This window comes from Amborella trichopoda, chromosome 12, assembly GCF_054954075.1.
Source record: "Amborella trichopoda isolate Santa Cruz 75 chromosome 12, AtrichopodaSantaCruz75HAP2 v2.0, whole genome shotgun sequence".
Classification (NCBI taxonomy): domain Eukaryota; kingdom Viridiplantae; phylum Streptophyta; class Magnoliopsida; order Amborellales; family Amborellaceae; genus Amborella; species Amborella trichopoda.
The window spans coordinates 30,130,839-30,157,184 of record NC_142347.1 but is presented as its reverse complement, the minus strand read 5'-3'; the positions used below and the strand labels follow the sequence as shown (position 1 = coordinate 30,157,184).

The 26,346-nt window shown below is 38.6% G+C and overlaps 1 protein-coding gene across 13 annotated transcripts in view; it reads right to left on the bottom strand.

Annotated features, from left to right (window-relative positions):
* The window catches only part of LOC18438527 (ENHANCED DISEASE RESISTANCE protein (DUF1336)), a 112,309-nt gene that overhangs the window by 46,594 nt on the left and 39,369 nt on the right, over positions 1 to 26,346 (bottom strand). For 5 of the 13 annotated variants that reach the window (XR_016046037.1, XM_088853986.1, XM_006848710.4 and 2 more), the window contains 7 exons: positions 16,649 to 16,749; positions 16,475 to 16,570; positions 5,654 to 5,718; positions 4,106 to 4,177; positions 3,590 to 3,757; positions 1,619 to 1,836; positions 1,341 to 1,407 (listed from right to left, as the gene is read on the bottom strand). Coding sequence is in view for 10 of the 13 variants with exons in the window: in XM_088853986.1 (XP_088710112.1) it covers positions 1,341 to 1,407; positions 1,619 to 1,836; positions 3,590 to 3,757; positions 4,106 to 4,177; positions 5,654 to 5,718; positions 16,475 to 16,570; positions 16,649 to 16,749 (787 nt within the window). In the remaining 3 variants the exon portion in view is untranslated. Of the gene's footprint in view, positions 1 to 1,340; positions 1,408 to 1,618; positions 1,837 to 3,589; positions 3,758 to 4,105; positions 4,178 to 4,403; positions 4,486 to 5,653; positions 5,719 to 9,218; positions 9,431 to 16,474; positions 16,571 to 16,648; positions 16,750 to 26,346 lie in introns of those variants that run through there. The other 8 variants (XR_016046039.1, XR_016046038.1, XM_088853987.1 and 5 more) reach the window with 7 other exon arrangements.

Sequence of the window (26,346 nt, the reverse complement as noted above, 5' to 3'; positions counted from 1 at the left end):
TCAGATTTTCTCAATTAATACAATATTTTCATAATAAATCAACAACGTCTTTATGTGGGGCATTTGGCCCAAGTGGTCCCCACATGTGTGGCAGGCTGGGCCCTTACCCCCTCCCCCTCCCCCACCACAACCAAAAAAAGGGGGACACCTAATATAAAAAATTTTCTACAAAACCCCAGTGTAAATAAAATTCTAGAAATACCCTTTAAGGAGTTTTATGCATTTAGAAACAATATTAAAATTCTAAAAAACATCCAAAAATAACAGAAACACAATTTTAGTTGAAATTGATATTTTTGAAGTCCTTAAAAACCTTAGTATACTCAAAAATACTTAATAGAAGTGGATTTGCATCTAATAGGTCTAAAACAAGTGAATCTCAAGGCACTCCACCCATGCCAAGATCCATGATGCTCTATTGTCTTCCCAAACCTACCTAGTGGAACCCCTGACCCATACTCAAGTGTTGGGGTTCATAATAGGCCCGTCAAAACTGACCAATAAACAGTGGAATCATATTTCCAATATGTGGATTACAGGTTGCCTCTAAGAACAAGTTATATGCACATATCATTGCAGTGCTAAGGGAGGCATTCTATATGCACATGTACATGTGTCCCCCTTTATAAAATTTCTTCCCAAAATGCAACTATCATATCTACATGCCGTGCGAAAGGTTTGTTAAGGATTTGGCCCTCGCTCTCACAAGGTCATCTTCACACACAGGAGACCACACAACTCTTGTGGCCCACAAACAACGCCCCTCGGCATCTCTTTGACCACAACAACGAATGGCCCTCTATAAACCCTCAACGGTAAGGCCTTATGCTTAGGAAAAAGGGTTTTAGACATGACCAGGGCCATAGACTGCCAAGCCTTAGGTCAGTCATCACAGTATCCTATCACTGAAGTGCAAAAACACTACAAACAATTTTATTTACATGCTCTCACTACCTTTAAAGGCCACAAAGCCCAACAATTAAAGGGATTAGTAACATGCGCGCGAACAATTCGTTTGCCCTGAGTCAATTCACTAAGGAAATTGAGTCTTGGCCGAGTCTTATAAGACTCCACTGAGTCTGATTATTGTATGGGGTTACTCAGCTAAGTCGCATTGAGTTGACTTAGCCATAGACTATGTCAAGTCTCAAGACAAGTCTGATCTTTAAACTATGTCGTGAACTGCTTGTCAATAGACCACCTGTTTTGCAGTGCAGTATAATACCTTCATACTCTGTACTGTGAAAGATCAAAATTTTGAAGCAAGCATTTTCCACGTAATGAGTTTGATAGAGATTAAGAAACCAAATGCAATTCCAACCAAAGTATGTGAGAGGAACCTGCTTTGCTCTTCAAAGCCAAGCTTGTAAGGGCCCATGAAACATTCTTCAACTTTATTTTTCCCTCCTGATGAAAACCACAGACCAGTCAATTGGAGATACAATATGATTTCTTTGAGACAAATATATGTATAAATATTTTGCAAGATGCCTTGAAATGTCTCTACTCTAATCTATCCCAATAGAGAATCCCACCACAAAGGGCCAAATGTAACTACCATTATATCATACTAGTGGTCCATAGAAGTTGCAAAGGAAAATAAAAACAAAGGAAATACCTTGGTTATATCTACTTCATCATCATCATCATCATCATCATCATCGCTATCTTCGTTTTCAAGTAATACGTCAGCAGAAATTGCATCATAAAATTCATCTTTGGACTCAGCATCCTCAAAATCAACACTTATATCAGATGTATCGGAGAAAGTTTTCCGAACAACTGTTGGAGAGTCATTTGCAAGAGTAGGGTTGGCTCCAAAGTATTCTCTTAGACCTGTAGAATGCAAGAGTTTAGATTATGATAAAGATGATACAGATGCATAGCAATCCTGTAAAGTGTTTTGAAATCAAAAAACAATACTTCCAAGTGAATCTGGATGATGGTATCAACCGTTCAAATTGAAACAAGAGACCAAGAAAGCAAACTTACCCATATTTTTTTTTTAACATTTAACTATTTAAATGCTATATGTAATTATATAGATATGTTGTACAGGATGTACAACCTAGACAAAATCAGCCCACTCAATCATTAACCATGGTTCTGGATGCAAAAGCTGATGGTGAAGATCCTAATGATGCTTAGTAACTTGTTTTGGATCATGTGTTTGAATGACACATCCAGAATGCTACATAGAATGACAATCTCCACAACTCATACAACTATAAGGTGCAGTAACTTAATTAGCTATCCTAAAAGATTGTTCCACCTCAACTATCGAGATTTATTTCCATTTTTCATCTTTCTGCCGCTCGAACTTCAACTTCCCTCTTATCATCCCTCTCATTTCTCCCCTTTCTCATGAACCCTTGCCTTACCTTTGAATCCTCTCTCTAATCAGTCATCACATCTGACCAGCCCTTAATCTTTGCAGCCCCTTTCTTCTGAAGAAGTGAGAAGCTGGTCAAGAACAAGGAAATTGCACTTCATGAGAAGGGAAAAAGGAAAAGAAGTTCCTTCATCAGGAAAAACTCCCATCTGTGCACACCTTTCTTCTTTCAAGAAAGAAAAAGGACCACAACCTAAAATTTAATATGTAAAAGGAAAAAAGGTCTTCAAAAATAGCAAAATAGATAAACTAATTTTTAGTAAATACTCTACTACTCATTTATATTCTTTGATTTTAATGCAGTTTATTACCACTTTAATTGGAAAGGTTTAGGCTCTATTTTGAGGTATCTCGAACTAGAATACTTAAACCAACACTTCCTAACCCAAGGAACCACTGAACTTGATTTACGCTTGTTCTTTTTTTTGAAATGTTACTTGATTTACAATTGTTGAAGCCATTTCATAAAAGGTGCACCATCCCACCACTGGTCCTTAGAAACTATCACCTTCACATATTGCTCCTCTCAGTTCATTAAATGCCACATTCTTTGGGGAGCAAGATTAAAAGTTTTGGGGGGAACATTAAGGGAGAAAACATTTTAGTAGGGAAGTCCTCACAAGGATATGGCCACATTTGGCAGTGGGTCACAATTCTTGGAGAAGAACATTGCTTCTAAGGTTAGTTCAAGGCTTACTTGTTGGCACGGGTCCAACCCCTTTGCAAGTCAAACACACCATCATCATGCATCCCAACAACCTTTTTTTTTTTTTAATCTTAGTTAACATACATCAGATCACATATCATGCAAAATAAATTATGAAAAACTATTACTGGACTTGGGTGGATTGTATTTCAGATTATCTTTCCCAATACTTGTATTAGTTTTTTTTGAAACTGTTAAACGGTGAATACTTATATTAGTTTTCTAAAGAGAAAAAATCAAACAGAAAATATTTAGAGCTCATTTTCACTCATAACTAGCAGATCTATTTTGCTTTTACCATCTAGTTCAACCAATCTTCTGACAACAAGAGATATTTCAGAATACAAAAAATGTCAACTTTATTCTTTTCACTCTACCAACAAACACTAAAAGCATAAGTGGATATTCCAAGTCAACAGAATGGAACCAATAGAGGAGTTACATTAAAAGGTAGAATGATAAAGGAGAAACAAACAAGTTACTCATACAACCTGCTACCTGACACAATAGAGCATAAGGAATGGTTTTCTCGAATTTTGAAAAGTGATGCTTCTTCCAACTTCCCCAACCACTGGAGTGTATCTCCATCATTTGTGTCACAATACATCTTGCATTTTTGGTAGTTGATGGGTCTAACCTTCTAATCTCCCAAATAGATGCTACACCAACACAAAAACAAAATTTAGATCTTATCCAATGATATCATCAAGAAAAACTTTCTCTGCAGACATTTATATGGTTATGGTGATGCCTCCATAAGGCTTCATTGCCGCAACTGAATTGAACCAATTCCAAGAAAGACAGAAAATGCACAACACCATAGCAATAATCATGTTTTATCTTAAAATCCACCGAGCCTTCTTTTCTGTTCATCGATCATTCTAAAATCCTTAAGTTATAATGGCAGAAAATGTTAAAAGAAATAATGAATGAAAACTAGGGAAATTTCTAAATGAAGACATTCTGATTCCTATTTTAATTTTGAAAAGAGTTGAATTGGTCCTCACGATTAAGTTTTGTACGTCGGTAGCCAGATTTTGGAGGCTGCTTCTTATGCACAACTGGAGACTGTAAAATAACTGCAAACACCAACACGAATAAGTAGGAATATTAGCACCAGCATATACAGGATATTCCCAGTTTAATGAAATCCAGATAACTATTACAACTCCACAGGGTCAATCACTATAAATGCATCTCAACTTCAACAGAATGTTCACGTAATTCATGGACAAGCAGAAAACTGGCTTTATTCCATTGGGAATACAGAAATATACTAGAACAAGGAAGAGGCGGCGCACTAACCTTTCTTCTAATGGCAAACATCAATCAAAAAGTGGCTATTCCTATGGCCCACCTTCTGTAAAAGATCATGGCGGAAGTAAATCTGGGACAAAAGGAGGTGGGTGGGTACTTAAAATTTTCGAGACAGTGTCTAGCAATTTGAAGACAATGGCAATGATTATGTATGTCATAAAGATGTACCAAGATCCTCTTTAGGCATATATAATTTTGTAAAAATAATGTAAATTGTTACCGACAGAAACACTTTCTTGGTGCTTCCAGTAACTGTATAGAAGCATCCAAGCTAGCCATTTATTGGCCAGTTTATGATTTTATAGTTATTTTTCTTGAAGAAAAGGTGACTATATATTGAAGTAGAGTTTATGCTTAACAAAAACCACGAGGCGTGGTGGTGGTATCCCGCATTCCGGGTGCTCAAAAGTGTACAAATAAAGCTAGAACAAAGGAAAGGACCATATCCCCTGAGTTAGAAAATAGAGAGAAAGCAGAGAGGGATGAGGGAATACAGATGATAATAAGAGAAAAGGTGGAGAGAAAAGTGAGGGAGGGGGGGAGGGGGCGAGGGAGGAAGAGAGAGAGAGAGAGAGAGGTGGGATAAAGAGAGAGTGGTGGAAAGTGAAGTGGCTATCCACGAGTAGGGAGCTCTACAACACAAAATGAGAGAGATTCCCTAGGACAGCTAGGAGGTAAATAGTGAAAAAACAGCCTTTGAGGGACTAGAGTACACAACAATGGCTCTCTGAAGTCATTTGTACACTGTATGCTGTATACAAAATAAATATGCCTTACCATAGGATGCTGTGCAATAGGATGGGAAGGTTGGAAGGACTAAGGAAAGTGAGTGGTGGTTTGTGACCCCGTGGCTAATGCTGGTCCTAAAAGATAAGTCTTCTTCCTGCAGCAGATGTTATCCAAGTGTTGATCAAACCTTTACCAACACGGATTGTAGTGACGTCTGTACTCGAGCGAAAGGAAAGTGGAGAGAGGCTGGCTAATACATGAAGCTCAAGGGATGACGTCGAGAGAGTACTGTGAATTTGGGGAGAGGAGGCTTGGAAGTTGCGGTCTGATTGAAGATTAAGATTTCAAGACTCCCCATCATATAATTTAAGTTATATCTTAAAATAGAAGATAGGCTTCAATTGCCCCATAAATATTTTGCTAAACAATGCCACTGAAGATTTTACTTGAAAACAAGAATGCATGAAGTAGATAAGCAAATTCAGAAGATTTTGGCGAAAGGGGCTCACTGTAAGAGCCATCCTGGCAATGAAACCACTGCCTAGAGAACACAAAATCCCTTTTGGAATGCCACCTGCATCAACATAATAATCTAATGAGCATACCAATCTAGTGAAATCAAAGCACAATATCAAAAGAATAAGAAACGGACAAGAAAGAACTGACGTAGTATTTTTGGGAATCAATTTCAAAAAAATTTACACAAGCTTAAGCTTTTACAAAACCAAATTTGCAAATTCTAAAGAGAAATGATAGCCATCAATTTTAGCACATAAAAATCATGACGTTAAAATATTATTAATATATTTCTTGTAACCATGATATGAAAATGTTAAGAGTTATGCTGCTTACAATAATTAAAAAAGCAGCCCGTCAAGCCCCAAGGCAGCCACCTAGGTGGGCCAAGGGGGTGGCACCCCTAGGCGCCTGCCTAGGGGCAAAAATGCCTCTTGAGGAGGGCCATTTTCATCTTTTTCTTTCTAAATTAAGGGGGCAATCGAGAGGGGGAATGGGGGGTGAAGCCGGGGGTGGCGGTGGGGGTGGGGGTGGGGGTGGGGGTGGGGCGGAAGGGGGCGATGGTTAGGTTCTTATGCAACCTAAACCCCATTTGTGACATTTAAGAGAGAGATAAACATCAAAAGAGTGAAACTTTGGGTATGTAGACAATGGACTATGGAGTAGAGTCATGGAGTGTATGTGGACAATGGACTATGTGTTATTTCGGTCCTTTTCCTGATGATGAGTTGATGACTGACTTTGAATATTTTGAATGTTGGACTATATTTTCCTATTTTTCTTAATGTATTATTAACTAATTGTCCCAATCTCAAATACTTCGGACCTCACCTCAATAAGCATTCTTTCGTTTTTACACAAAATTTGGACCTAAAATAGTTGGATCAGGCACCTCCTATCCTTTTTATTCCACCTGGGCCGTCCAAGTTCTAGGCAGCCACCTAGGGGTCCACCGAGGTGCTGGGTGGATAGGAACCAACGACCCTGCTGCCTACGCACCGCCTGGCGTGTTTTGGAACACCAGCTGCTTATTTCATAAGATAATATGTTTCCTTCCTAAAAGGTGCAAGGATTCAAAACCCGTCAGACTGCCCCTAGGCAGCCAACCTGACGCCCATCGCCCTCTTTATATATATATATATATAACGCAGATATATGCATATATTTATGTCAATTTACGATTTAGTGCATTTGAAAATATTGTAACATACTTTTTTTATAAACAACCATATGGTCTCTCATGTTGAGAAAAAAAAGCGTGTTCAAAATTTCAAAATTCAAACCATACAAAATTTAAAAGAATTTAAAAATCTAATAGGCTATGTATTAGTAGTAATCTCTACCTCTTCATATTTCATAATAACATGGACTCCATGTTGGGGTTATGTGGCCATTTAAAGGCCTTATGAGAGCATGTACTAAAATTATCATAGTGAAATATTGACTCCCGTGGGAATGTGGTCCACTTTGGACTACGAGGCATTACTAATACCAAGACTCACTTGAGCTTTGACTGGCTATGGCTTAAGGTGATGTCTAAAACCCATAGCCCTGAGTATTATCAACACAAGCAATAAGGGTCTCAATGTGGGGTTATCCCTAGATGAGGTCGGAGTTGTGCCAGAGGAGGTTGGCCAAGGGTCTGGATGTGACCCCTGTGTATGATAGTTGGCCGAAGAGGACAAGAACCTAAATCCTCATCATTGCTATCACACAGCATGTACACTAGATGGCCGTCCGGGAAACGACTTTTTGGATAAGGGCGTGTGTTTTGTACATGTGTTGAAGAGTTGACTCCCTGCAACAATAGACTATGTTGGAAGGACCCATGGTGCATAGTTTTAGAATGGAGCCTGGACTTGTCCTCAGGTAGGGACCTGTAATCCATGGACTAGGATCGTGTTTCCTTTATTTAATTGGTTGACTTTGATAGTCCAACCATGAACCCCTATAAACAGTTGTGAGTCATGAGAACTATTGGACCAGTTTGAGAAGGTGCAGTGAGATAAGGTTTCTAGAAAGGATGGAATCAATATATTTGTCATAATCCTAACTCTATGGATCCAATTCCCAGCAAATCTTCTTAATTGTGTTTAAATATGTTTTAATTAGATTTCAGATAATTAAAATAACTGTTTAGAACTCTCTGTGTATTTTATATTATTGGAAAATAATTTCTAAATAGAAAAAATTTATTTTAATCAGAGAGAAAAATAAAATATTAATGGCTTTATAAAATTTATTTTAATATATAAAATTTTTATTTAAGGTGTTGGGGGCCCATTGGGGTTCATTGCGCCCACATTAGAGGGGCATGGAGCTCACATGGCCACCCATAGGGTGGGGCGTCTCACCTCTTCTTCTCTTTCCTATTTTGACGCTCGTGTAATAAGCCATCCTTTTGAATGGAAAATTTTAAGAAAGTGTGGTGCAGAGATTTTGATTGATTTCAAAAGGGAAAGTGTAAGAGATTAAGTGAAATTGATCCACATAAATATAGCACTTTCTATTTAACAATATTTGATGGGAATAGAGTAATGGGAACTGCAGCAAAATGGTTCCACCTCATTGAAAGGAATCATGATGGCTGATCTAATAGATAAGATCTCTTCACCTCACAGGTTTCTATGACCAAAGGTCAAGATTGAGTCTCATATTGATGGAAAAACCATAACCCGAAAAACCCTAGCCCTTATATTATATATACTAGCTATGAGGGCCTCATTCTCTACATTTGAACTTAGTTTCTCTCTCTCTAGTCTCTAGAGGTGGCACGCCCTCTCTAATCTCTCTATTTTCCTCTCTCTAAATTAGGGTTTAGAAAGAAAAGAAACCCTAAGGGGTGGAACACCCAAACCACGTGAGCCTAGCCCATTTGTTTTGCCATATGCTCATGTGTTGAACCTTGATCTAGCCCTATCGCATGTCAAGCTCTCTGCAGATTTTTCCTAGGCTTCCCAAGTTATGAGACAACTTTGGACTTAGATCCCGTGCGCCATAGGTGGAGGAGACCTAGTGTGGTGTGGGTTATGCAAAGTCCTTGGCGGTAACTTGAGGCAAGGAATGCCGCATTTTCTTGTTTCATGTTCTCTTAATTCTATTGCAAGTCATATGTAATTTTCAGATTCATGTTACAAATGTATTTTTCTTTTGATGGCGAGCAAGTGAGAGTCCTTGGGATTCTTGTGGTTTCATTTGGTTCATATATTATATTTGGACACCTGTAAGTGATCTGGGTGGTAATACAAATAAAAAGATAGAAAATATTTAATCGGTATTCACTTGCCCAGGTCACATACTCCTCCTTTCACTCCAAGTCTCCAACTCTCCAAGTCTTCAAGAAACTTACAAAAGTATAAAACCAAACAATAAAATAGATGAAAAACCGAAAGTCTATCCAAATATCTAAACTCCAAACCAAGATGGTACAATAAAGATACTACAAAAGAAGAAGCGAGGATTTGTGTTTCTGCAATCATCCTCATTAAAAATCAGAATCAACATCAATATTGCTTGCATTTGCATCAGAGTCAAGGTTGTCATCATCAGAATTGTCACCCTCATCAACATATTGCTCTTCTTCTGTAGTTTCTTCAAAATCTGCCTCTTCCTCTATCTCCCTCTCCCTCTGTGAGTGTGAAGTACCAGCAACAGGCATTGCTCTGGTGGCCTTCCTAGGATCAGAAGCTCGAGCCAAAGCCTCCTCGACCATTTCTCAGGTCAAACTCTCCCAAAGAAGACCTCCTCAATACCAAGGTCCTCAACTAGCCAATCAGGAGCATTCTCCATGTCTTTTGACGCGATGGGATCCTTCTTTTGTTAATTAAACTTCTCTTTGAGCCTTGGACTCTCTCTAACAAAAAACAAGTCATTGAGCTTCCTTTGCTCAAACCTCTTTATTCTCTTTGTATGCACCTATAAGAAAAAGTGTATCAGTACTAAACTATTAGTGTACTCCTAGTCTACTACTACTACTATTACTAATTAAGCCATCTATTCATAATATATTATATCATATGTTGATATGTATAAGGGCATAACAATACCTCTCATATTGCATTGACATGTGGGTACTGGGTTTCGCGTGTCTGTTGTTGGGAGGGGGGGAATTATCATTTAATATAGGCGACTCAGACATTACACCTTCCAAAGGCCATTACGTTTTGCATGTATACATCCGATTTTCGCATATGATCAGCCCTTTCAAAGGTGATCGAAAAATCTACACATGAACCTGCTTTTTTTTTGTCTCCCTACCAGATTTGCCAAAAACTACCTCTAAAAGCCCTAATCCAGCCTCTGAAGTTTCCAATGATGCTTTTCATGGTAGATTTTTCTTCTTCATTAGTTCAATTGTTATTTCTTATTACGATTTCTTTCCTTTTTTAACAGTCCAGATTGGATCTAGGTTAGGGCTTGGTCCATGAATATAACTTTTTAGGAAGATGTAAGGGCATATGTGGTGTAAGAAGGGATATAAATTCATAGGAAGATGTAAGGGTATATGTGGTTTAAGAAGGGCGAGGACCTTAAATTTTGCTAACCCATGCCAAGCACAGATAAAGGATGTGGGTTGCGTTAGGTAGGCATCCAACGTAAAACATTGCCAAAACTTTCCATGAACCCTAAATCTACATTATCTGAGGACAACGATTCATATAGCCAACCCCAAATAGTTGGGAGTAAGGCTCTAATGATGATTTACGATTTTGATACATTATGATTCCTGATTTTACCAAGGCTAGCTATTGAAACTTGACTTGAAAAGCTTCCTCTTTTCAATAAATTCATCAGTTCCTGGTCACCTTTTCATGGCTTCCTTTTCAAAGGGTGTAGATTGTGTATTCCAGAGGGGTCGCTTCGCTCAATATCATTGCTGAAATGCATGGTGGAAGCCCTAATGGCCACTTCGAGCGACCTAAGACAATTGTGGCAGTTGAAAAGTCGTATAATTGGCCTAGACTCAATTGAGATATCACCCAGTTCATGACTTAGCGTCAAACTTGTTGGAGTTAGCGCCTTTCAATGTAGTGAACCGCAATTTATTATAGCTCTTGATAGCTCTTGGCACATCGGAAGTGATTGAGAGCGATGTGAGTCTAGGATCTTGGCACACTGGAACCAGGAGTCACAAACCCTGACTGTAATAAGGCCAGTGTGTGAGAGGCACCAAGAGGGTTGAGGGTTACCTCTAGTTAGGGTCGGTTTTGATTTATGCCTCATTACTATGTGATGGTTAGGGCATTGTATATGAGATTGGTTGTGATTGATTGGTGAGTCAAATGTGATGGTTAAGGCTTTGAGACGACAAGCCTAAACCCCTGACCTTATAACCATCTCATGACATGTGTACAATCCAAAATAGGAAGCACTCTTCCATAGCCAACCCATTAGGAAGAGATATGCATGTGGCGAGAGAGGACCCCCGAATCCACCAGAGTGCATGTCCTTAAGGGTGCACTTGTAATCCACTATAACTTGAGAGTCTCGAGCCATATATTGAATTGACTTTGATAAGCTAAACATAAGCCCAGACTTGACACTATGGGTTTGTTGGGCCATTTTGTGAAGGTAACTTTGGCTTCAGTTTCTAATCAAGCCTACTGCTCTGATTCTCAATTCATCTCCATAGGATCCTAATTTTCGTCACAAATAATTTTATATAATGCCAAATTCTGTAATTACAATGGAGTGCTCTTTGGAGCATTTTTTGAGAATTTTTATGGATTTTTCTAAGCTCAAACTGTAGATTTAAGAATTTGTTTGGGAAATATGACATACAAGGACGACACCATGGGTCCCACACATGACACCCAAATGGCCAATGGTGCCACATGGAACCAAGTGGAATCCACATTAAGGCCCAAATGGAGGTGAGGTGGGGGTGACGTCAACATCCATGGAGGACCTATTTTTGTGTAATAGTTCATTATGTGTTCTACAATGGATTTTGTGAATTTGCAAAAATAGTGAAAATTATTTGCGCACATGCTTTGTGTGGAATTGGTTGGTTGTGTGCACATGTGAGGATCTTCTAGGAGGGTCATAGGGTTTGGAATTATAATTGAAACCCTAAGTATATATGCAATATGCATATAACCACCTATCCTATGTGGCATCATATCATTGAGTGCACCTGCACACCCATGTGACAAGGAATTGGAGGCAATTTACAAATTCAAATTGCTTCTAGAATGTGAGATTAATAACCTAGAGGCGCAGACCCCTACTTATGTTTTTTCATTTTATTAAATTGATTTTGCATGAGCAATGATGGAAGCAAGTTGAATTTGATGTGAATCGAAAATAGAGATTAATGAAGGGAATTTGGAGTGAATTTAAGGTTAATTAGGAGGATAATGGTGGGGAATAATGGTGTCCAATCTCACCAACTCATCAAGATGGTATGATGAGTGATGAGTGGCTAAATCCTGGCCCTCTCATACCATAGATGATTGATTTCAATGACCAGGATTAACTCATGTAGAAGCATCTCTACAATTGCCTATAAATCCCTCCTTGCTTGTTCGTTTGGCACTCTCTCTCTCTCTCTCTCTCTTGTTCGTTTGGCACTCTCTCTCTCTCTATCTCTCTTGTTCGTTTGGCTCTCTCTCTCTCTCTCTCTCTTAGTGTGACACGGCCAACCCTTAGGGTTTCTCCCTCTCTTTCAATTGAGTTGTTAGTGTGAGAAAGTGTGGAGTGAAGAGTGAGAATTAAGTAAGAAAATTTGAGTTTGAAGCTCCATGAAAGCTTCATCACAAGCTTGAAGGCCATGCCCTAGCTTCTTAGAGTTTCAATTTTGGGAATTCTTCATCAAAGCCATGCATCCTTAAAGCTTCTTGTGGCTGTAATCCTCCTTGATTCATGAGTTTTTTAGTTGAGATTGATTTGGAGAATTTTGATTGAGATTTCATGATATTTAATTACGTGATTTTTTTTTATATTTTGGATCCAAACCAGTTAATGAAATCATCCACTTGAGTTAATTCGGTGACATTATAAGGGGAAACCATGCCAAAACTTTCCCATGTCATGCTTCTTGATTTCTCACCAAATTGAAATAGATTTCACATATATTTCTCTTCCGCGTTTTTTATGCTTCTAGTACCAAGTCAATTGAGCCTTTCTTCATTAAAATTGCAACACAAAGTGTAGATTGTATGATGCTTAATTTCATTCCATTAAGATAATTATGTGATGTTGGCCTAATAAGTATTAATGCCATCCAATAGTCACTCTACCGTATGTTGTTAAAGACCTTTGCCATAAACCAAACACGTTGAGCTCCAATTGGCTTCCCATGATCACGATCCATTGAGCACTGGAGCATATTTTAGTTTGCATTTTGGAGATTTGAGTCTTGTGGTGTTTTATATTTGAAATTCATGTATAATTTGGCATTGTATATTTGAGCAGTGCTGGATTTTTATGGCACTTGAATTTCAAGAGGGCGTATGCTCAATCTCTGTGCATAGTTTGTTTGGATTTTTGTGAAGGGACCCAAGTTGAGTTGTAATCCTTGGTTTTAAGAGTGTATGCATGTAATTAACATTGATGTAATTCAATTTTAAGTGGCCGTAATTGAGGGAAAAGTAGCCATATGTCATGTAATTGTGCCGTATTTTGAAGTTGCATTGTCCATTGTTAAAGAAAGTACCAAGTCTTGTATCCTAGCCTTGGTTCCATACACTATCAAAACTTGCCAGTTGGCCAAAGGCTGGTCCAAAAACACAAGGCTTATACAACCCTCTGCCCGTGGTTTCAAACCCTTGGACAAACATTAGCATGGATTTTGTGGTGGGAATCCCTCACACTGCCATAGGATGGGACTCTATCTTTGCCACGGCGGATTGTTTTTTGAAGATGGCACACTTCATTTCATGTAGGAATACCCTCAATGCAACCCATGCAAGTGGCCCACCTACATTGAGTCCCCAAAATTATCACCTCTGCTCGGGATACATGCTTCATGAGTCACTTTTGGCGCACTGTTGAGGACATTGGGCACCAAGCTTCAGTACAGTGGTGCTTTCCACACACAAACAAACGGCTAAAGGAAGGTGGTGAGCCAAATCCTGGGAAATCTTCTTCAGTGTCTCGCCTGGGACAAGCCCAAGTAGTGAGATCAGTCTCAAGCCTAGTGCGCCTACAACAGCACTATCAATAGGTAAACGTGAAGGTCCTCTACTGAGGTCGTGTATGGACAGTAGCCAAGCAAAGCGCTCGACCTGGTTCCTTTTCCTGAGAATGAGCTAGTGATGATGCATAGACCCGGCCGAGCAACTTGAAGACATCCATAGGCAGGTGTGAGAGAAGCTAAACGCAAACTATGCCAAGTAAAAGGATGATGCTGACCAACTTAGACGAGCAAAAGTGAAGGAGATCTACTGATGATGTACCTTGTGAGAACACTTTCTGGTCGGCACCCAAGCTAAAATGCAAGAAAATTGATCATTGTCGAGTGCTACAAAGAACGGGCAGCAAGACATACAAAATTGAGCTTTCTGAGGGTTATGCTGCTGACCTTTACATGTACCCGAGTGGCAACCTCAGCTGCCAAAGCCATTCATGGGGTTTTGAATATTCAGATCATCATGTGGTTCATAATGTTGTCCAGCGGAGGGGTAAACTGGAGTAAGAGAACTCAGGGATTTCAGAAGAGGACCTAAAATGGATTGATGAGGAAAACAAGTATTACTAGCCTTGACTTAAGCGAGATGTCATGGAAAGGTCTAGGATTAACATGTCTCAAAATACTGGTTTATACACTACGCTGCCACTCCTTACCGACCCTTACACTGATATCGGTATGAATTTTGTAGTAGACTTCCTTACACTACCAGAGATCAACCATATTCATAGCGGTAGATCGTTTCTTGAAGCTGGCTTCTTGTAGGAACACCCTCAAAGCTACACATATTGCTGATGTATTCTTCAAGGAAGTGGTTAGACTTAGACAGTGCCCCCAAGACTATCACCTCTGATCAGGATACATGTTTTGAGAGGCTTTCTGGTGCACACAATGGAAGAAATTAACCAACCAACTCCAATACAGTAGCGCCTTACTACCAACAGACAGACAAAAGTTGTGCATCGAAATCTGGGAAACATACTAACGAACCATGCCTGTGTAAGCCTAATCAATGGAGTCAAATCCTACCTCCAGCTGAGTTTTCTTATAGCAACGCAGCCAACCAATCAAATGGGAGGTCCCCCTTTAAGATTGTGTATGGGAAGCCATGGAACAAAGTGCTGGATTTGATGGTTGCATATATTTCACAATTAATATCGACCATAGGATGTGAATTTTGATGGTTGCATATATTTCATTGACAAAGCTCAAAGTTCAAAAGAAATTTTTTCAAACTTTGTGACACACTTAAGCTATCGGATTTCACGTTGGATGGTTGTAAGTAATTATGATCTCCCCTATACCAAAGGTAAATGGCCTCATTGTATAGAATCCCTTAAAAGATTCCCCCAAAATAACCTTTAACAAAAAAGAGATGTCATATAAATACACGAAAGTGGGTGTGCCACCCACGACAGATTAAGTAGTCCATATAATGGCCCACATCCCACTCATGGGTGGCACCCATGTGGGGCTGGATCCTGGGCCCCACATGCCCTTCCAAATTTCAGAAATTATGAAAATGCAATTTAAAGGATTTTAAAACAGAAATAAATTTTTAAAATTCTGAAAATTTTGTAAATATCATAAAAACATTTGTAATACCAAAACAAAATATTTTAGAAGTCAATTGGTACCAATGGGTCAAAATAAGCGACAATAAGGGCACTGAACTTGACTCAAAAACCATGATTCACTACTATTTTCTAATCCAGCCCTACAAAGACCCATGACTGACCCAGTCTTGATGTAAGGGCTCATGATTGGCTTGTCAAAGTTGAAAAATAAACAGTGGAGCCATGATCGCGGAATGTGGATTTAAGTTCCCCCCTTAGAGAGCAAGTCCAACACTTGTCACTACTGTGCAATTGGAGCTCTCTATGCACATGTACATGTGCCCCGCCATAGGGCTGCTTCTTAGTAACGCGGTTGTCACGTGCACATATCATGCAGAAAGTTGTTGAGCCTTTGGTCCTTGCTCTCACAAGCCAAACCGCACACAGGAGACCACACAATTCTCCTACCTTACAAACATCATCCCTGGGCATCTCTCTGACCAAAAGAAGGGATGACCTATCGTAAACCCTTACTGGTAGTGCCACTTGCTCAAAGGTAAGGTTTTGGATATATCTAGGCCAATAAACCGCCCAACCCATGGTCAATTAACATGCCCAACCCATGGTCAATTAACATACACACTCCCACTGAAGCGCATATTATATTATAAATTATCATTTTTACAAGCTCTCTAAGCCTTTAAAGGCCACAAAACCCAACACAAGTTACAGAGGGAAAGAACTAATTGTCATGAAAAATTGAGTGCACATCACATGGACCTACATGTTGATACATATGAGCTGCAATTCCATCACTAAGACATCCATCAAATGAGATGGTTGTTATGGCATGTGTCAGTACCAGGCGCAACCTATGAAGCTAATGCTCTTATGGTTAGACTATTTTCCATGCAAAAATGACGCAAATTATTGAAAAGACAAATGTAGATTACAATAAAAACAAGTCACTATGTACTTGCAAAAGATGTGACAACCCAAGGATTCATTTTCTACATATCAATAGGAAACAAGAGGTTCATAATAACACTAACAAATTATGCAAAGTCTCCAGCAACATAAAAAAATAATAAAACGAACCATAATAGATATAACATTGAAATGCATACCATGATAAATACTTCGGATCAAATGTCCCATAAACAATATCGTAATGCCCATTTGATGAGTCTAAGATTTCTAAGTCAGCAGTCAACATATCCCACCTGCAGGTTCCATTTCTTTAGATGAATAATAAATAATGGAAAATGCACCAAAAATTATTAATGCTTTTGTTGACATACTCATATCTCTGGCGTTTGTCAAGACTAACAACCACTTCAAAAACTGTATCCAAGCTAGCATCAACTACACCGACAGACTTCACAAGAACCCCTTTTCCCTTCTGCAAAAATGTAACCTTCAGTACGACTAGAGAAGGGCTAAGTAGTGAGACATAAAATTACATGCACATATTGAAGTCATGAATCCATCTATTGGCAGTTGACAAATAAAAGGAAACCATGAACTTCTATTCTATGTGAATATCCACTATATATACCATGAAAACATATGTATGTCAATCATTGATCTCTTTATAAAATAGAGACCTTGGCAGACAGTGCAACATTAAAGCAAGAATGCTTTGCTCGATTTAATACCTTAAAAAATAACACAAATGCTGGTTTATAGATAGGTGCAAAATTAGTTGTCTTGGATCTCTAGGAGAGAAGAGAAAGGAAGTGAGGAAGATCAACAGAAAACACAATGGGAGATAGAGAAATGGAATAAAGGCCTAAGATTTGTGTTTATGTATTTGGTACACATATAAGTTACAAAGGATAGCTCTGTCCTCCAAAATTTACAAAAGGAATAAACAGTTGAAAATAATGACCAAAGCAATACTAAGAGAAACTACCACATAGGTCCCTAGAACTATATCCATAAAAATATATACACTCTCTACACTCAAGTTGGTGCATGTATGCCCTGCATGCACAACTTGTATATAAAGGTACAAAGGCAGACTCGATCCCTTGGCTTGGTAAAAATATAGGCTAGTTGATTTTCATTCCTCCTACATGGAGTGGATATGATTTTAGCTGCTGATATTCTCTAACAAAAGGACAATTAACCCCAATGTGCCTTTTCCTCTCATGGAATAAGGGATTAGTGGCAATAGTATAGCAGCATAATCGTCATAGAACATAGGAATAGGTGACATGATATGCACTATCATATTCCTTAGGAGCACTCTGAGCCATAAAAGCTCACACGCTATTGACGTCATGGCTTGATATGCTGTATCTACAATAAATTGCGAGACTACACTCAGCTTTTACCTTCTCCAAATAACCAAATTTCCTCCCACCATAGTGCAATAACACAGTTGATTTGCTATCAACTGGCAACGAGCCCTGTAAGCATCTTTGTAGTCGCCTATATCAATAGAAGATTTATGCCTAAAAAAACGTCCCTTGCCAAGAAAACTTTTGAGGTATCAGAAAATATGTGTAACATCCTCTAATGTAAAGATCGTAGAGCATGCATAAACTAGTTGACCCGGCTGACTACACAAGTGACATTTGGTTGTGTAATGGTCAGATAAATAAGGGGACCAACCAGCCTCTGGTACATTCCCACATCAATTAGGACCTCACCAGAAGATGCATCCAACTTGATATTAGATCGAGTGGACAAGTAAGAGGTTCAAAAGTTGGTTTCCCAATTTAATGTAAAAGATCAAAAGTATAATTGTGTAGCAAAATTGATGCAGAGCAAATTATTTTTATTTTTATTTTTTGTTTAATTTCAAAAGATATACATTTAAATTTTTAGTTTTAGGGTCTATTTCTAGGTTTTTAAATTTTTTTGGGATTCCAGGTTTTTCTATATTTTGTATTACTAATCATTGGTCACTATTTATAAGTACTGTTCATAGGCACTATTCGTGTCATTGTTCATGGGTATTGTTCACATTTTGTTGTTCAAAGGGGTATTTTTGAAATTTTAGTATTGCTTATAGGGTATTTTAGAGTCGTAAATGTTTACTTGGATCACAAGTTAATTTTAGGATTTCATAGGCCTATAAAAGATTGGATGTCACATTTTTGGAGGCTTATATTGTTTGGAATGAATTTTATTTTATGAAAGAAAAGAGCTCTTCTTCTCTTGTCTTAATTTACAAAAATGTTTTTTCTCCATTCTTGCTGATTTTTACATGGTTACGGTTTAAGAAAAGGTCGATCCAGTTTCCCACCCTTCCTTCCTACATCAAGTGGCTACTATTCATTAGTACTGTTCACAATACTGTTCATGGGTACTACTTGCATGTTACTATCCACAGGGTATTTCTAGAATTTTTGTATTATTTAGGAGTATTTTAAAGTCTTAGATGCTTACTTGGATCTCAAGCAAGTTTTAGGATTTCGTAGGCTTATACAAGATTGTTAGGGTTTTGTGGCCATTTAAAGGACCTTATGAGAACATGTACTGAAAAACATATAGTGAAATATTGGCTCCAATGAGAGTATGGTCTACATTGGACTATGAAGCATTTCTAATGCATAGACATACCTGAGCTTTAACTAACCATGACTCAATGTGATGTCCAAAACCCCGTAGTCCTGGCCACATGTGAAGACAATCGATAAAGGTTTCCGATATGGGGTTATCCCATGATGAGGTCGGAATTGTGCCTAGGACAATTGGCCAGGGGGTATGGACTTGACCCATGTGTGTGATGGATGGTTTGCGCGGATAAGGGCTTGAATCCTCATCATTACCATCACACGACATGTACACTAGATAGCCATCCAAGAAGCGGCCCTTTATGGATAAAGGGTGTTTGACGTGTACATGTATTAAGAGAGACTCCCTGCAACACTGACTGTGTTGGAAGGACCTATGGAGCATACTACTAAAATGGGGCCTAAACATGTCCTCAGGGAGGGACATGTAATCCATGGTCTAGAATCTTATCTCCTGCACTTTATTGGCGGACTTTGATAGTCCAATTATGAATCCCAACGAGAGGCAGTGGGCCATAGGATATATTGAGTCAGTTTGAGAAGGTGCAGTGAAATACAGTCTCTAAAGAGGATGGAGTCCTCAATATATTTATCGTAATCCTAACTCTATGGATCCAATTCCCATCGAATATACTTAGATATGTTTAAATATATTTTAATTAATTTTAAGATAATTAAAATGAATTTTGAGATTTATTCTATTAAAAAATGATTTTAAAATAAGAAAAATCAATTTTTTGGATTTATTTTAATCAGAGAATAAATAAATTATTTAAAGATTTTATAAAATTATTTTATTATCTGAAAATATTATTTTAATTATTGGGGGCCCATTGGGGCTCTATGGGCTCACCAATATATGGGCGTGGGTCCCACATGGCCCACCCATGGGTGGTGCACCCTACCGCCAAACTTTCCTATTTTGTATTATGGCAATCAAGCCATGGGTTGTTTCGAGTTTTTAAGAATTTGTTTTGTGTAGAGATTTCGATTGCTTTTAAAAGGAAAAGTGTAAGAAAATAATTAGAATAGATTTTTACTTTCTCTACACAATATTTGATGGGAATGGAGTTATGGAAACTGAAGGACAATGCTTCCAGCTCATTCTTTTAATCATAATGGCTAATCTAAGGACTGAATGGATGGAATCTTTTCACCTCACAGGTTTCCAAGATCAAAAGTCAAGATTAAATCTCACAATGATAATAAAACCCCAACCCTAGAAACCCTAGCCTTGTTCCATTTAAACTAGCTATGGGGGGTTCATTATCTACACACCTAAACTCTCTCTCTCTCTCTCTGAGACTCAAAGGGGTGGCACGCCTCTCTCTAAACTTCTCTCTTCTTCTTTCTCTAAAGCTTAGGGTTTAGGAAAGAAACCTAACCCTAAGGGATGGCAAGCCCAAGCCACATAGCCTAGCTCTAGGTCTTGATCTTATGCTCATGTGTTGAGCCTTGGTCAAGTGATATCCCATGTTATGATCCTTGGTGGTTTTGCCTAGGCTTCCCAAATTGCGAGATCAGATCTTGAACCAAGATCCTGTATGCCTTTTGTGGAGGAGGCCCGACGTGGGGTGTACGAAGCCTTTGAGGGTAACCTGAGGTAAAGTATTCTCTTGGTTTATACTCTCTTTATTTCATTGCATCTTTCATTTTCAGATCTGTATTTTTGTTTTAATGGCAAGTAAGTGAGAGCTCTTGGCAATCTTATTTGATTTATATTGTATTTGGACACAATTAAGAAACAGTCAATGCATTATTGAGTTTTTTAGTTATCTCATTGCTGAATTCACAGGACCAGTCAGACATGAACAGATTACGGCGAGAGAAGAATTTTTCCAACTCAAATGCTGTTCTTTTAAACAGCATGATCTGGAAAAACATTTTATGGAAATGAACAAAAGATACCATAAAATTGGAGGAATCGATGATGTTAATCTCACGCAATATTATTTGGAATCTATTCCTCCTACTTTGGGCAAAGAAGCCATCAAGACAATAGAAAACCAAGGACTCACAATTCAAACTGTTAGTTTTGGAGAAATTTATCAGTTTGTTTTACATGCTTTAGAATATGTAAGGGACTTGGGTGGCAATACAATAAGAAAAAGACAGAAATTTTTAATTGGTGTTGACTTGCCCGGTCACATAGTCCACCTTTCAAAGGTTGGATGTCACATTTTGGGAGGCTTATGTTATTTGGAATGAATTTTATTTTATGAAAGACAAATGTTTTTTCTCGTCTTGATTTACAACCATATTTTTTCTCCATTCTTGTTGATTTTTTCTTGTTTGTGATTCAAAAAAAAAAGGTGGATTCAATTTCTCATATTTCCTTCCTGCGTCAAAAATGAATGTCCCCTGCTTGGAAGTCACAACTTCTATAACTAGAAAGAACTTAAGAGGCCCCTAATATTTGATATCAAAGTGTAATGAGTGAGGATTGTTGTATTTGGAACGTAAGGCCTTAAACCAAGATTTTGTCGCCGAGAAGACGATTATAGGTGCTTGCAACACTAAGGCCTAGAATCATATACCCCAAGTACATGAGGCAATGAGAAATACAGGTGAAAGAGAAAGATCGCTTTTAGAGGAGTGAGGGTCACCTCTAAGTCAGGGGTATACTTAGACTATATGCGTCATGGGATTATGAGTTGGCCAGGGCTAAGAGAACCAAAAAGAGATCAAAACCTAACTACCTTAAACGCAGTGGCCCAGTAAAAGATAGTCATGACTCATGGGATATGAGTCCATACCCTAACACGAGACTGCCCTATAGCATGTGCACCCACAATTGCGCAGGAAGCCACTCTTCTTATGTGTTATGATCCAACTAGGAAGAGCTTGTGGATATGTGTCGTGAGAGGACCATGTATACGAGTGTTACTATATGCGCAGGGGTGCACTTGTAATCAGCTGTCAGTTGAGATTGTTAGGACATCAATTGGGGTGCCTCTGATAAGTCATATTATGCGTCCCTAACATAGACTGTAGAGCATAGACTTGTTGGGTCATTCCTAGGGAATAGAATAACATTATCAGACTAGCCCAGTAGAGTACTCGAATACTTAGATTTTAGCCTAGAGATCACATTTACCCATTGTCCAATTTTATTTTGATGCCATAGTGAGTACTTTTTATTGAAAATGATTTTGAGAATGTTTTAGAACTTTTGAGGTTACCCCTAAGGACTTCGCACAACCCACACCAGGTCTCCTCCACCAGTGACACACGAGATCTTGGTCTATCCTCGTCTTAAAACTCGGGAAGCCTAGGTAAAACCTCTTGAGAGCATGACATGAGATAGGGCTTTCACTAAGGCTCAATACAAAACCAAAACTCAATGCACATAACCTAAGGGCGAGCCAACCTTGTGGCTTGGGTGAGCCCTTCAAAGGTTTCTACTTCCTACCAACTTGAAACTCTTATAAGGAGAGAGAAAATAAGAGAGAGAGAGAGAGGGGTGTACTTGCCTCTAGAGCTCACAGAGAGGTCAATCCAAGGTGTATAGAATAGATCCCCCATATAGAGTATATATAAAATAAAGGCCAAGGTTTTGGGGTTTAGGGTTTTTCCATCATTATGAAACTCAATCTTGACCTTTGATCATGGAGACATGTGGGGTGAAGAGATCTCAACCTACCATTCCTTAGATCAGCTACCATGATTAAAAGAATAAGGTGGAACTATTATCCCTCAGTTTCCATAACTTTATTCCTATCAAATAATTGTGTAGATAAAATACTATGTTTTAATAAATCTAATTTCAATCAATACCACATGGGTCATTCCAACACAGTCTGGTGTTGCAGAGAGTCATTTCTTTGGCACATACACACAACACACACCTGAAAGGAGGACTTATGTGACCGAGCAAGTCAATACTGATTAAATTTTTTTTTATCTTTTCTTATGTATTGCTACCCAATTTACCCACAAGTGCCCAAATACAATGTATGAACCAAATAAAATGCGAAGGACTAGTCGAACGAGTGATCCACCATGGCATTTGATCCCAGTTTTTGACAAGGTTCACCACATTTGCAGGGTTACGAACATCTCATGGCAGCATAACGATATCGCAGATCGTATAACGACGGAGGGTGCTAGAAGTCGGGGTCAAGTTGCTCAAACCGGGATCACACCCCAACCTAAAAAATTTTTGGGTCCCTTTTCGTGCATATCGCACCGTAAATCTCACTGTGTATGCGCACTTTTATAAGCCCTATCATTGGCATTTGCTTGTAAAATTCTGTAAAGGGGTAATCTTTTAACCCAATTTTTTGTATAGGGTCTACTGACCTAATTTTTAACAACCATCCCGCCTAGAGGGAACTCTCGGATAAACACAATTTTGTACTCCTCTCTATAGCAATACAAATGTCAACATTCCTCAAAAAAACAAATGAAGGACTCCCACTTGCCTTTAAAACAAAATTACATTCATAACATAGCTATGAAAGTTGCAATCAAATCAAGAGAGCATAAAAGTTGCAATCAAATTATAAGAGCATAAAATAGAAAATTAACACATACCTTGCCTCAAGTTACTCCAAAGGACTTCGTACACCCCACACCTAGTCTCCTCCACCAATGGAGCACAGGATCTAGATTCAAGAACTTGTCTCACAACTTTGGAAACCTAGGCAAAACTAGTAGAGAGTGTAACATGAGATAATATAGACCAAGGCTTAACACATGAGAATAAGGCTAAGACCTATGGCTAGGCTTTTGTGGCTTGGGCGTGCCATTGCTTAGGGTTTATTTTTATTTCTTAAACCCTAATCTTAGAGAGAGAAGAAGAAAGAGATCAGAGAGGGGTGTGCCACCCCTTTGGCTCAGAGAGAAAGAGAGTTAAATTGTGTGGCATGTTGAGAATGACCCCCATAGCTGGTTTATATAATATAAAGGCTAGGGTATCTAGGGTTCAGGTTTTGCCATTATTGAGACTTATTCTTGACCTTTGATCTTGGAGACCTGTGGGGTGAAGAGGTCTCATCCATTCATTCTTTAGATTAGCCATCATGATTAAAGAAATGAGATGGAACCATTATCCCTCTGTTTCCATAAACTCTATTCCCATAAAAAAATATGTAGAGAAAATACAAAATCAAATTTAGTAAATCTCTTACGCTTTCCCTTTTTGAATTCTATCACAATCTCTGCACCAACTCTTTCTTAAAAAATTCCATTTAATTGCATGCCTTACCACACAAGGCACAAAACTATGAAAGTGAGAAAATAAGGAGGTGGGGCACACCACCCTATGGGTGGCCATGTGGGCCACACACCCCACTAAATGGTGGGCCCAATAAATCCCAATGGGCCCCCAATGGGTCAAATATCATCTACAAATATTACAATTTTATTTTATGATGTCATTAAATATGCACCACGCTATGGGTGGCCATGTGGGTCCCACACCCCACTAATTGGTAGGCCCAATAAATCCCAATGGGCTTCTAATAGGTTAAATATAATTTACAGGTATTAAAATTTCATTTTATGATGTCATTAAATATTATTTTTCTCTCAGAATAAAATAAAACCAAAAAAATTGATTTTTTCTTATTTGAAAATTATTTTTCAATAAAATAAAATACTCAGAAAATTCTAAAAATTAATTTTAATTATTTAATAAATAATTAAAACATATCTAAGAAATTTTGATGGGAATTGAATCCATAGAATTAGGATTACAACAAATATATTGATGAGTTCATCCTTTCTATAGACCGCATTTCACTGCACCTTCTCAAACTAACCCAATAGTTCCCATGACCCACAACGCTTCGCAGGGGTTCATGATTGGACTATCAAAGTTTGCCACTTAAATGAAGGAGACACAATCCTAGTCTATAGATTACAGGTCCCTCCCTGACAACAAGTCCAGGCCCCATTTCAGCACTATGCTTCATAGGTCCTTCCAGCACAGTCCAGTGTTGCACAAAGTCATATCTTCCATACATATACATATCACACACCCTTATCCAAAGGGCTGCTTCCCAAAAAGCTATCTAGTGTACATGTCGTGTGATAGCAATGACGAGGATTTAAGCCCTTGTTCTCTCCATCGATTATCAGACACATAGTTCACATCTAGTCCTCTAACGTATCTGTCCTGGGTAAAACTCCGACCTCATAAAGGGATAAGCCCCACATCAAAACCCTTATCGGTTGTGCTCACATGATGTCAATGACTACGGGTTTTAGACATCACGCTAAGCCATAGCCAGTCAAAACTCACGAGAGTCTCGATATTAGCAATGCCACGTAGTCCAAAGTGGACCACACTCCCAATGGAGCCAACATCGGACTCTATAATTTCAGTACATGCTCTCATAAGGCCATAAATGGCTACATAACCCCAACAGCAGTTTCATCAAGAGGGCTACTTCCCAGACAGCTATCTAGTGTATATGTGTGATGGTAATGATGAGGATTTTAGCCCTTGTCTTCTCCAGCCAACATCACACACATGGGTCACACATAGTCCCTTGGCCAACCGCCCTGGGCACAACTATGACCTCATCGAAGGATAACCCCGCATCGAAACCCTTATCAGTTGCATACAAATGCCTAGAGCTACGGGTTTTAAACATCAACCTGAGTCATAACCAGTCAAAGCTCAGGTGAGTTATGGCATTAGCAATGCCTGATAGTTCAAACTAGACCACACTCCCATTGGAACCAGCATATCACCATAAATATTTTTAATACATGCTCTCAAAAGGGCTTTAAATGGTGACATAACCCCAACAAATGTTCCCTTGGCTATCAACTGAAAGTTTGGGATTCTCACGTACATAACAGATGTTCTCAAGAAAGACCACATGCCTCGACACGTATTGTTTCTTCTTCTTTGGATTCTAGCACATATATCCTTTTTGAGTAAAAGACCTCAAGAAAATACGCTTCACTAAGCGTGCATCCAACTAGTTATTTCATCAAGGTGCCCAAAACATGTACATTGAAAGACATACATATGACATAAATTGGGTGCTTTCCTAGTGAATCTTTTTTTTTTTTTTGAGAATTGTTAACATTGTATTACTAAGACAGTAATACTTACAAAATTGTGATGAACTGAAGACTCCCTCTAATTATGGGTGTCTTTCAGTAAAAAATACATTAGTCAGTCATGTACAAAAAGGCTTATAAGATTCGTCCATGTATCAAGATATACAATGGTTTTAAAAAAAAATGACATTAGAGCTGTTGGTTGCTCACGTGGAAGCATACTATGTAGTGCGGCTGTGGTCCTGAACAAAAAAGGAGTGGGTCCTGGCCTGGTCTTCCTTTTGGAAGCTAGCTCCCTCCTTCGCCATGAGATCTGCGAGTTTGTTCAACGTCCTCCATGTATGCTTCCATAAGACATTCATATCCCTGCATATGTAAGTAATTTCATCAAAAATTGTTGTCAGTTGCCAAAGGGGAGAGATCGTGCCACTTGCCCAGGATATAGTGTTTTG